General features: G+C 34.1%; 1 protein-coding gene across 1 annotated transcript; it reads right to left on the bottom strand.

The window, feature by feature from the left end:
• Nucleotides 1-734: 734 nt before the first annotated feature.
• Nucleotides 735-12,390, bottom strand: LOC117320729 (dynein assembly factor 1, axonemal-like). Its single transcript, XM_033875239.1, has 11 exons — nucleotides 12,219-12,390; nucleotides 11,704-11,830; nucleotides 11,251-11,342; nucleotides 10,255-10,476; nucleotides 9,302-9,468; nucleotides 3,817-3,891; nucleotides 3,579-3,643; nucleotides 2,560-2,645; nucleotides 1,920-2,071; nucleotides 1,280-1,412; nucleotides 735-1,128 (listed from the first exon to the last, which is right to left on the bottom strand). The coding sequence occupies exons 1-11, from the start codon at nucleotides 12,388-12,390 to the stop codon at nucleotides 1,046-1,048; spliced, it is 1,374 nt and encodes a 457-aa protein (XP_033731130.1). The 3' UTR covers nucleotides 735-1,045.
• Between the last annotated feature and the right edge of the window lie 891 nt (nucleotides 12,391-13,281).

The raw sequence follows: 13,281 nt of genomic DNA, 5'->3' as shown, positions 1-13,281 counted from the left end.
GTAAACAGATTATATCACACTACTAGTATACAGTACTTCTACTGGTGACAGATTTATATCACACTACTGGTATACAGTACTTCTACTGGTAACAGATTTATATCACACTACTAGTATACAGTACTTCTACTGGTAACAGATTTATATCACACTTCTAGTATACAGTACTTCACTGGTGACAGATTTATATCACACTACTAGTACACAGTACTTCTACTGGTAACAGATTTATATCACACTACTAGTATACAGTACTTCTACTGGTAACAGATTTATATCACACTACTAGTATACAGTACTTCTACTGGTAACAGATTTATATCACACTTCTAGTATACGGTACTTCTACTGGTAACAGATTTATATCACACTACTAGTACACGGTACTTCTACTGGTAACAGATTTATATCACACTACTAGTATACAGTACTTCTACTGGTGACAGATTTATATCACACTACTGGTATACAGTACTTCTACTGGTAACAGATTTATATAACACTACTAGTATACGGTACTTCTACTGGTAACAGATTTATATAACACTACTAGTATACAGTACTTCTACTGGTAACAGATTTATATCACACTACTGGTATACAGTACTTCTACTGGTGAGAGATTTATATCACACTACTGGTATACAGTACTTATACTGGTAACAGATTTATATCACACTTCTAGTATACAGTACTTCTACTGGTAACAGATTTATATCACACTACTGGTATACAGTACTTCTACTGGTAACAGATTTATATCACACTACTAGTACACGGTACTTCTACTGGTAACAGATTTATATCACACTACTAGTATACAGTACTTCTACTGGTAACAGATTTATATCACACTACTAGTATACAGTACTTCTACTGGTAACAGATTTATATCACACTACTAGTATACAGTACTTCTACTTATGACAGATTTATATCACACTACTGGTATACAGTACTTCTACTGGTAACAGATTTATATAACACTACTAGTATACTAAACTTAAAACATGTTCAACAAATAGGGGATGACTTCTACACCATGTTAAACAATGGGTTTTGTTATCATAGTCTTACCTTTATCCTCTGTGATAAAAAGACGTGTACTTCCGCCATCAGACTTGGATTCTGTAAAAGGTACAAACATATATGTATATTACCATAAAAGGAAGTGGCTGGAAGGGGAGTAAACATATTGTGATTTATAGATAAAGATATATGTTATGCTATATTGTTGGGGATTTTTTCCTTTGTGACACTTCACAAAAGGCATACTCACTTTCAGTAGAGAAGATCCCTGTTTCTGACATCGGAGGTTTTCCACATATTACTGGGATTTCTCCATCATTATCATCATCTTCCTCCTTATCGCCTTCGTCGTCTTCTTTTTCACCTTCTTCATCATCTTCCTCCTTTGAATGAAACACATGATATATGTATTTATTAAGCTGTATCTCTTTGATATTAGTCATAAAAGAATAGTTGATTTTCCCTTTATTCTGTTGGGGAGTATTGATAGAATGTTGAAACCTGACAATAGCTGTTTTCATTGATGACATATACAAAATACATACAGAATAACACGTGCTGTCAGGGTACTTCATTACTTCTTTCATCTGTCCTTAAATGACCTTGCTGTGCTAATAGGACATTACCAAACCACACATTATATTGTCGGAAGTGATCACTCTTGTCTATAATACAGTATAGCTCGCTTATAATGAATTCAACAGGACAAGAGGAAATAACTTGATATATGTGAAATACAGTTTTAATATATCTGTTTGAGTCGATGTTGGGATTTTAATTAACTTTCTAATAGGCAGAGGTTCATGTCAAGTTTGTTTGTCTTAAGAAATTTTTTATACATAAAAATAAAACCATTTCGAGTTCCTGAAGTAGCCATCATTGATATTTACCTTCTGTCGTAACACCTCAGTGCTGCCCTCTAGTCTGTAGGTGCCTGTCAGCCAATCAACACTGTCTACATCCACCTTTCCTTCCAGCCCAGCTGCATCACGTTCCCTCTGGATTCGTTTGGCTTCCCCTCGCTTACGCATACCCAACATGGCTGAAATGCAGACAGGAAACTGATATGACTCAATAAAACGTAAGTGAGAGGTGGCTCACATAGATAAACCCACCTAACCACCAAACTTTAATCCGGTCTACATCAGGAGATATATTGTATATGTACAGACCGCAGTATACCATTAATACGGAGGTACATCTATAAAATGTAGGTATATTAATTTGTCATTTAAAAAAAAAAAAAACTACTTCGACTGTCTGTTTTTATGTGCAGTTCAACTTCTACCACAACGACCTGTTAGTCATCCATGAAAACACAGGGGTGTTGGTTAAACATAAAAGGTATCACTTCATTAACATCCCCCATCACCCCGATGAGTTATTTTTTTTAATTATCTGGAGTTTGGTTGGTTTGAAGGTCAGTGCCATTTGTATACAGTACTATTGAGAGACTAAGTGTAAACTTATAGTCCCCTCAGTGGGGCATTAATCAGATTGTTAAATATATATCAACTTCTGTGTTCTCACCATCAACACTGTCTTTGATCTTCTTTCTATCCCTGTTTATCCACATCTCCCTCTCCTCACGCTCAGCCTCCACACCACCTCTGTCCCTGTAATACAACACGGTGTCAATCATATTACCAACACCCTACATCAAAGGAACTGAAATAGTGCATTCCAGAAAATTGAGGTCCACATCAAAAGATATTATCTAAAGTTGATTAAACAAGCCAGTTCACCATTTGGTTCAAAGCCTGCTCTCTGAGGGTCAAAATACACAGGTAAAACCAGCTAGTTCAAGGTCTGGTCTCTGAGGGTCAAAATACACTTGCAAAACCAGCTGGTTCAAAATCTGGTCCCTGAAGGTCAAAATACACAGACAAAACCAGCTGGTTCAAAGTCTGGTCTCTCAGGGTTAAAATACACAGGTACAACCAGCTGGTTAAAAGCATGGTCTCTAAGGGTCAAAATACACAGGAATAACCAGCTGGTTAAAAACATGGTCCCTGAAGGTCAAAATACACAGGTACAACCAGCTGGTTCAAAGTCTGGTCCCTGAAGGTCAAAATATACAGGTACAACCAGCTGGTTCAAAGTCTGGTCCCTGAAACTGAACACAACCTTTTGGTTCAAAGTCTGGTCCCTGAATGTCAAAACATACAGGCTGGTTCAAAACCTAGTCCCAGATGGTTAAAAATACAAACAGGCAAAGCACTAGTCCCAAACCTGGACCCTGATAGTCAAAATATAAACAGGCAAAACCACTAACAGATAGTCTGGTCTGTGAAAGTCAATATACAGCTTTGGAAAACAAAATGGTTCAAACTATGGCCCATGGCACAAAATATATATAACACAACCCTAAACAAAGTATGGCCTATCAGTTTATATTCTGGCCTTTTGAGTTTTGGTAAGCTGTAAGAGTCAAGAAAACGACTGTGACATCCTTCTAGTGTTTCATAACACATGTTACAGCATAATTACAATGATGTTTAGACATGAAAGCCTACATTTCCATCCTTTATCTCACATTAAAGACCTACCATGCCTCCGCACAAGCTCTGTCTTTGGGGAAAACTGGTCGGTCATCCAAATAGGTCAGGTTTTTCTATTCAGACAAAGAAACAAGATGATACACTGGTTATTATTACGTGTAAATGAGTTAAGAATAGATTGAAATGGATAAATGGATACTCCAAGAGGCACGTAATGTTAACACTAACAGGTAATCAGACTAACACTAATAAAGTGATTAGAGTGAGGAGTTTACACCATACTTACCATTTTAACAATGCAGGTCTTTCTGTAGTTCTTGATGTTCCTGATAATTCCATTTCCCATCAAGTTCAAAACTTTCTGTTGAACAACAATTAAAAACATGAAAATCAATTTTACACTAAAAAAAAAAAGAAAAAGAATTTCATCTGTGATTTAACAGAAACATTTGCCTTAAATAAGTCCTATCAGAAACTTAATTAATTGATGAATTAATTTCTTAACATGAAAATGGAAAAAAAATGACAACAGTTGCTAGCCCTGTGTGTAATTAAAATCAAAGTACTGAAAGTACTGTAGGAGGCGTTAGTCAGATGTAAAAGGAGATATGTGAAATAAAGCAAGAATACAAATTAAACTGATATCAACATGACTAAACATTTCCACTTAAGTGTGTCAAACCAACCGGACATAATGGTTTTCACAGTCCTGATGAATGTAATGGTTTAGACTGTTCCGATATACATAATGGTTTTAACCATCTTAAGGTTTCAAACCTACTTCTAAAAGTAGTTAAACATTTCTTATTTCAATCAAACCTTTACTTAAAAAGTCAAACATTTTAAATTTTTTCAAATCAACTTCTACTTAGGTACATGTCATTAACATTCATACTTTAAACCATCTTTTATACTTAAGTAGTTCAAAATTTGCATTTATGTGTTTAAAACAAACTTATATTTTATAGGCCTGGGTATTAGAAATGTCGAAACAATATGATATGCATTTCGATAAGTTATAACAATACACGATATGTATTGAAAATACAGGGAGTGTCTGCTACTTTTTTTGTTGAAAGTGTGCAATGTCTTTCAATATCTTGTAAACAAAATTGTTTATTCCTTTCTATTTTGATCTTAGAATAATACCAAATTAGATTGACGGCTTTTAAAAGTTATTACACTTTTTTTTCAACAAAGACCTCATTTGTTAAGGACAATTATTTTAAAATTAGATATCAATTCCATCTATTTTAATAGATCCAATGTCAATATTAACAATAAACTGTGATTTGTGATTTGTTGCTTTTTAATTTACCACCAAGATGTAGATAATAGCCTAGTAGCTATAGGTACTGTATATAAATATACAGCGTTTTACATGCAAAATATTGAAGAAAACTTTCATATTTGATATCAATTCAATATGATTGTATAAGTCCCTTGGGGTGGGGAAAGAACCCTGGGCCTATTTTTACATCAGGATTGTGTTCATCTCTTGGTCAATTTGGCTTAATTGACATAAATAACTTCTCTGAAACTAAGCAATCGATAGAGCTCATACTTGACTGGTAGCATCATTTTGGGTAGGGATTCAAAATTGTAAAAATGGTGGGGTTGACCTCTGGGGGGCAGGGTCAAAAGGGGTCAATTGGTTTCTCTGAAACTAAGTTATGGATATAACTCACATTGGTGTGGTAGCAATCCCTATGGGGTTGTACCCAAAGTCAATTTCATTTCATGGATTAATTGCACAATTTGGTGTAAACCCTACATTTGTATGGTAGCATGGTTATGGGGTGGGTATTCAAAATTGTACGAATGTTGGGGTTAACCTCCCGGGGGCTGAAGGATGGGACCAAAATAGGTCTGACATTTTTAGAATAACAATAAACCAATGTACATGTACCCATATAAAATGCTTATGATATATTGACATAGAAATACCAGCGACAAATAAACTTAAGCATCATTCTTGTTTCATATCTCATAAAACCAGGTGAGCGATACAGGTCCTCTGGGCCTCTTGTTTTATCTGTGAAACCAAACAGATCCCAACTCCATAATCTTGCTGGACACCCCTTTTGAGCCAACAATTGAATTGCAATTTATGGATAATTTTTAATTTTGGCAAGAAAACATTCTTTAAAGGGCATGTCTGCATCATTTTTAATAATTTGCCCTTGAAACTTCGCACACACCTTCATAAGAGCCGGTTCTTTAAAATGTGAATGAAGGTCAAGGTCAGAGAGATAAACTCAATATTTGTAGCCAGTCACACATGTTACATGTATCTGTTTGCCAAATATCCAGCCTTCATGTGTATGTGCAGTTTTGGGTCATTTTTTCATTTTGGTAGGAATTTCTTTTTAAAAGTGCCATATCTGCGTCATTTTGATTATTTGACCTTGATACATTGCACACACCTTTAAAAGGGCCGATTCTTTAAAATGTGACCCAAATTAATCATTTTGAAAGAACTTTGAATTTTTTTCATAATTTGACCCCCGTTACCTTGAATGAAGGTCAAGGTCAAATATAAGTATAACATTTGTAGCCAGCCATACGTTATCGATGCGCCAAACATCAAGCCTTCATGTGTATATAGATAAAAGAGCAGAAACCTTTATTCTGCAATTTTGGATTATTTTTTAATTTTGGCTGGAGAAAATAGCTTTATGATTCTTTTCCAAGTGCCATATCTTTCTGCCTTATTTTTATCTGATGACAATAAAATATGCACATTCTGTTTCAGTGGACTATGTTCTTTCATATGAAATGAAAAAAATAATCAATTTGAGATTTTTATTTTTGACATTCGAACCCATAACAAGTCGTTGGCCTTGACATTCTCTGACAATATGTCATTGAGAAAAGTTTGCCCTAACCACGTGCTAACCAATTTCCAATGAAAATGAAACAAATTATGCTAAAATATGTGTGATGAGTTTCCTATATAAACTATAGTAAAATGTATCCTCTCCCCAGGGAGAATGCGACACATAGGGGGCCATGAAATTAACAATTTTGATAAAACAGCTTAAGAACCTTTTGTACACCATTCTGCGATATCTTGGTCTAAGAAGAAGACCGACGCATGACGACAGATCAAATTATAATGGTGTATATTATGAGCTGAATGTCAAAGGATTGTAAACTCTGTACAAATTGTATTATATTATCAGGCAGTCAGCCTAAATGTATGTTTCATATCTACCATATTAGAAGTTTGATGTTTTGTACGATATATATATATACTTAATTTTTACACATACATTAAATGAGTTAGCTACTTTCATAAATTAAGATGTTTTTTCTAGAGTTTACTAGGCCGAATGAAATATGATCATGAGCAATCAGTATGGTCAATATGAGATTTGATAAAATGCCTCTCGTACGTAGGTCAACCACTCATGATCACTCAACTTCTTTTTGTAGGAGTCAATATTATATGTACGAGAATTAAACTCTCGCGATGTCTGTTGCACATAAGTACAAAGAAATACATTATCACTTAAGCCGAAAAAATTCACACTTAAGTAGCAATAACACATAATAGTCGAAAACCAATATATGTGATCAGTGATAAGAAACAGTACTTATAAGCATTTTTGGCAATTTATCCTGAAACAGCTATAGCCTTCCATATTTGACATCCCACAGATTGTTGCTTGTATATATATATAGTTTTAAAGGTCAACATTGGAAAAAACCTAAATGGTTATACATGAATTCATAATAAATAGAATTATTGACAAAAAAGTTTCATTTATTTTCACACTTTCTGGAGACCAATAAGGAGATTGATGATTATTTTAAGGGATATGTTCGCGACATGAAAATCAAACATTTTTATTTAAATTTCAAAAGCAAAATAGATTTATTTTGAAAGTTATGAGGAATATTATTATTGATATTTGAGAAAGTCTTATATTATATGGATTTGATATTGATTGCCAATAGATATACATGTATTTATCATTTTACATGAAAACAACAAAAAGTTATATTACATGAAAACAACAAAAAGTTGTACTAATAGGTTAAAATGCAATTGGTATACATTTTGTTAATCTACAATTACTTTGTATTGTTTAAATATTCTATGTAATACAAACATTTCACAGCTTGGTGCATACAAATGTATATATATATTACATGAAAACATTTGAAAAGGTTGAATCGCGAGCTGAATAATACATGTATATAAACAGAGACCTATATATAGGTCTCTGATATAAATAAGACAAGCTGGTTCAATAATAATTTAGCATTTTCATATATATTACGAGTGCGAGTAGCTACTGCAGTAAACCTTATCACAGAAATCCAGATTCTGTATATTGTCTCTGTCGGGGAAGGTACAGCACAAATGACCACCACGACAGATATGTGCCAGTTTTCTTAGTTTTAAAAAATAAACGATCGAATTCCATCACGCCATCACGTAGGTCTACCGATTCATGGATTTGAAACACAGGGACTTCGATCAGTTATCGCAGTAATCCGAAGGGTTCTGGGGTTGATATCGCCTTAAAGCTGATTAAAGTTTGCATATAGTATATAGCAAGATCTTCAGAAAATTCGGACTATAATCGCAGTAGATATTGTGATTTTGTGGTCTGGCCAGGCTTGAACAACTTATCGTAAACAGTTTCGTCCTAAATAATCAAACACTTATTTCAGTGGGTCAACAAACAGATTTAAACTTTTTAAGCAACTTGCCTTTAATTCATGTTGATAGATATTAATTTCTAGCGACAAACATCAGTTTGATGCTTCGTGTGAAGCCCGTGTCCACGTGCCTCCATTTTGACAGGTAAACAGACGGAACACGTGATCGCTAAATATCGGACTAAATCTCATAAAATCTCGTGAACAAACTACCAAGTTGTAAACAAAAGAAATGTTGTTAGCCAAAACCTGGAGGGTATTATGAAAATCGGGAATTTGTTTGCGCTTGGTTGTTATGCCATCTTTATTTCTAGTAGTTAAACAAGTGTCCTCTGTAAGGTAACGTCAGAATCTCGCAGTTATCTCCCTTCAAACAGTATTTTCAATATAGATTTGCAAAAATCGATGCAGGTGTAGATATTTACAAGACATTATTCTTATTGTTTATTCAAAATAGTTCCTGAAATGTTCAAAACATTATCAGCATAGTTAATACATTTCTGTGCATATCTACTTTGAATGACGGACTACAATGACGTGCCTCATACTTGGAACTAATTATAAGCGAATCATTACCCCTAGTTACAGAAACTACTACCAGAGGTCTCAAATTCCGGGCTTCCGCCGAAGAGAAATTTATACTGAATATACCTTTTTTCATGTAATAGCACTTTATTTGTAGTCTTGATAGTTTTCATAAATGTATATATAGTTCAACTACATCATATATGAACCGAAAGAAACTACAAAATGAACTGTGAAAGGAAATATAACGAAAATGAAAGTGAGAGATTGTGACGTCACAACTCGTAGGTGATTGTAATATGGCAGGCGTAAACGCCTCCATAAAAATCATGGTTAGCTTAATACCTAATGTATTTAATCAATAGGTAAACAAACAAAACTAACGATTAAATATGAACCTTATTTTTATCGTTTGAGGCAGCTTACCAGATTGTTTATCATCCGAGTTATCAATATTGTCTAAACATTAAATATGTAAACCAGGTATATAAGCTAGGAAAAGATACATTTAAGAAAACTAACTTCAGCATAAATTGCAACTTTAATGTTAATAAAATACATCAAGCACTAACCAAGGACTTCATTTTCTCAAAGACGTTGATAGCAGCAGGGTCTTCAATGGAATTGTGGGACAGATCGAGGACACTGAGACTTTCACACTCGGTCAAGTGTTCCAGGGACTCGACGGAGCTCAGTTTGTTGTGGGATATATTCAGAGTGTTGAGGACAGGCAGACATGCTGGAGAAGACATGTTTAATGTTACTATATTATCACTGAACACATCATAGTTAATTGTTGAGTATTTCTAACTTGTAATAAGAATCTTAAATTTGTTGTCTTTTACTTATACAAACTCACCTAAAAACAATTTTAAACAGTAAATATCACAAAACTGTTAGCTTCATGTCATCAACGACTTATGACAAACCCAACTCTGTGCTTTATTAAAAGAATGAGTCAGATCACAAATAAATACATAAAAGCTTAATTGAATTTTGTACCAAGGTACAGTATTCCACCAATGACAGTGTTAAATGATATAATGTACTAAACATATCCACAATAGCTGTGTGTTAACCTGTAAGTCTTACAAGGTCCTTTATGACTGGCACTGGTAACAGGAAAATTGCTCTTATTCTATCTAGCTATATCTAGCTGTGTAATTAAGTTATAGATTGTACTATTTATATCTAGCTGTGCAATCTTGTACAATGTACTAAATATAAATAGCTGTTTAATCTTTACAATGTATAAATTATATCTAGCTCTGTAACCTTGTATAATCTATCTATATAATCTTGTACAGTGTACTAATTATATATAGCTGTTTAATCTTGTACAATGTACTAATTATATATAGCTGTGTAATCTTGTACAATGTACTAATTATATCTTATGTGTAATCTTGTACAATGTACTAAATATATCTAACTCTGTAATCTTGTACAATGTACTAAATATATCTAACTCTGTAATCTTGTACAATGTACTAAATATGTACCCATTTTAACCTGTAAAACATACCAAGGTTCTGTATCTTGCGGATGACATTGTGACTGACGTTTAAGGTATCCAGTTGCTGTAGTGGCTCCAGGTTCTCCAGACGGTCTATCAGGTTCTGTTGGAGGAACAGACAGCGCAAATTCACCTGGTTCTCCAGATTCTGAATCTTCTTGATCCCATTTACTTCCAACCATAGACACTTGAGGCCTGTGTACTCCTCAAGAGCCTCAATCTCAAAGATACCTGTTAGGTAACAATATAACATTGTATCTTTACATTTCAGCAGGTATGTGACAGGTTACATAAGGTAAAGAGGGTTATAACATTTAACACAGTTGTGGGAATAATCGAATGTAACAAACTTATAAATAATTACCAGGCAAGTATCTAGTTTTCATCGGTTTTGTCATAATCTAAATCTTGCATGGCTAACACTTAACCAGCAAACACAAGTCATACAAAAGGATAAAAACGTTATACAGACACAGGTAGATTAATGATTTTTGACAGAACAAAGTAATCTGACAACTAAACAAGTGTAATAAGACTGAAATTAATCTGGGGTATCATGGTTATGTCAGGGCACTCGACAGGAAAAAATTGTACTTATATCTTGGTACCATATGATGTTAACCACAAAAATAATCTTTCCTTTAGAACATTTCTGTGTGACAAACTGCAGACCACAAATCTTCAAAATACAGATTATAATAACAGATATCTATTGACACAGCAGGTAGAGTTGACCACACAAAGGAGAATTTGGATTGATATAATGATGAAATAACGGGAATGTTTTAAAATCTCCTCAACTTGATCATTTAATTTCTGTCTATAGCTACAAGACTGAGTTACATTCCAGGTGCCACTTTAATCAGTATGACTTCATGTACAGCAGTGTGATCATCGGGTACCACTATTAACATCTCCTACAATAAAACTTATCACTTTTCTTATTACTTAAATTTTGACTGATCAACAGTGAAAATATGACATAAAGATAATTGGCAGTCTTACCTTTGTAGTGAAGGTATAAAACATCATTTAAAGCTGGGGTGAGATACAGCTTCAAATCCTTACAATGCTGCTTCAAAAATGCCTTAGTCAATCTGAAAGTAAACAAAAAGAAATAAGTCACTTTGCGCCTTCGCGTAAATAATCAGTAATACCGGTAATAGAGTAAACAAAAACAAATTCCTTCACCTGGGAAATCCTGATGGAGTGAACAAAAACAAATTCCTTCGTCTGGGAAATCCTGATGGAGTCACACAAAAAATGATTTCTTTCTTACAATTCTTTTACATTACCGGTATATATGTTGAACTTGAAGAAGGATTTGGTAGGAATGAAACAACCACACATGGTTTTCCAAATTGGAAACAAAACACTTGGAAGTATCATTGTAATTTTAGAAAAAGAAATATTTGCCACCCATACAGATTAATGTCTATATGTGACATAGTGTAATACCTTGGCCAGTCATTCTTCGTTTTAGTTTTTGATGGATCGTCTTGGCTGACTGTCTTCTCATCCTTTGTCTTATCTCCATCTCCGGTATCTTCCTTGTGACCTTCATTTTCATCTTCCTTGTCTTTTTCTTTTTGATAAGAAAACAGATGAATCACAGGTAAGTTATTGCAGCAACTATCCAAAATACCATATAGTTGGATAAATTGTGAAGTCAATGACAGTCAACCAAATTAAATCTGCCATGTCTGTGTTATTTCCATGAAAAGTATATTTGTAGTACAGACATAGGCTTATCAATATAGTTACTACTTTTGAAAACTGCAGGAAATTTGAAAGTTGCAATGCTACATAATTATGAATTATATATATTATACAAGTAAAAAATGACAATAGTCCAACACATCAAATTTAATTCTGGTCACAGCAACCTTGTATATATATCTAGTTTTCTTACAGTTTATACTGTTGAAAATATCTATGCGAAATTTCATGGTAAAATGTTGGTGATTGATTACCATCAGCATCCTCATCGGACTCCTTTCCATTCTGTTGGTCTCCATTTTGGTTCTCTACCAGTGGTGGTCCCACCACATCTGAAGACCCCTTTTCTACAACTTCAATCTGAACTCGTTTTGGTTTCTCAACTAAAACCGGCTCATCTTCAGTTATCTCTTCAATCAAAGGCATGATGAGTATTGGAAATGGTGTCACAACTTCAAACAAAATATATGCATTAGATTAGAAGAAGTACTACAATGAAAATTTGTAACACAGTTTTTCTTCTCAGTTTGTATGTGTAGGTGTGACATGACTGAATAGAGTGAAAACATGAACCTAAACAAGGTGTTTACTTCCAAAATGTACCATAATCTGACAACAAAGTCTACAAATATCGTAAGTAAAACAAAATTACACCCTCCATCGCACTAACTGATTCTCTAGTTTATCTGGCTCTCTAGCTTAAGCTTGTTTGACTTGCTATCTGGTTGAACTACTCCCGATTTTGACAAGCTATCTATAGTAAGGCTACTATATGTGGCCCTGTTGGTTTTTACTTAATGTCTTCTTTAGCTAGCAGGATCTCTAGCCAAGTCTATATCAGGGCCCCCTTGTCCCATCAGGTCCTCCCTTATACAAATGTAACAAGCTAAATCTAGTAGGCCTAAAGTCTCATGATCACTAGTTCATTTGAAGGGATGTTTCTGGAATGTTCTGGAAAGCACTTGTCTAAAATCAATTGAACAGTTGAATTACCAGTACGTTAAATATAAAAAAAATTATGAACATATTGGCCTATAAAAAACTACAGCCATACAGTATAAGCAATTGTTTGGGATTTTCAAGATTCGTGTACGTTTTATATCAGAAAACCGTCGACAGACTTATACTGACAGTGCGTTAGCACAAACTGATATTTTGGTAACGGTAAGCAAGACCCAGAACAAATTCTCTAATAATTTGATTCCCTTCGTACAAAGATGCCATGTTCAATCGTCGTTTGATCTAATAAAATCAGTTAAATCGTAAAAAATACCTTAAAGTCCCAGTCTGGTTCCTAGTCCTGTGTCTCAACACGTT

The sequence above is a fragment of the Pecten maximus genome, unplaced genomic scaffold (assembly GCF_902652985.1).
Source record: "Pecten maximus unplaced genomic scaffold, xPecMax1.1, whole genome shotgun sequence".
Lineage (NCBI taxonomy): Eukaryota > Metazoa > Mollusca > Bivalvia > Pectinida > Pectinidae > Pecten > Pecten maximus.
The sequence above is the reverse complement of the archived record's forward strand: the minus strand, read 5'-3'. Positions and strand labels throughout refer to the sequence as shown.

Excerpts from the sequence above, each read along its gene's own strand:
- LOC117320729 (XM_033875239.1), bottom strand. The coding sequence starts at position 12,390 with ATGCCTTTGATTGAAGAGATAACTGAAGATGAGCCGGTTTTAGTTGAG. Across the intron at positions 10,477-11,250 it reads TTTATACCTTCACTACAAAG|GTATCTTTGAGATTGAGGCT; the intron begins GTAAGACTGCCA and ends GTTACCTAACAG. Across the intron at positions 2,072-2,559 it reads GATCAAAGACAGTGTTGATG|CCATGTTGGGTATGCGTAAG; the intron begins GTGAGAACACAG and ends TCTGCATTTCAG.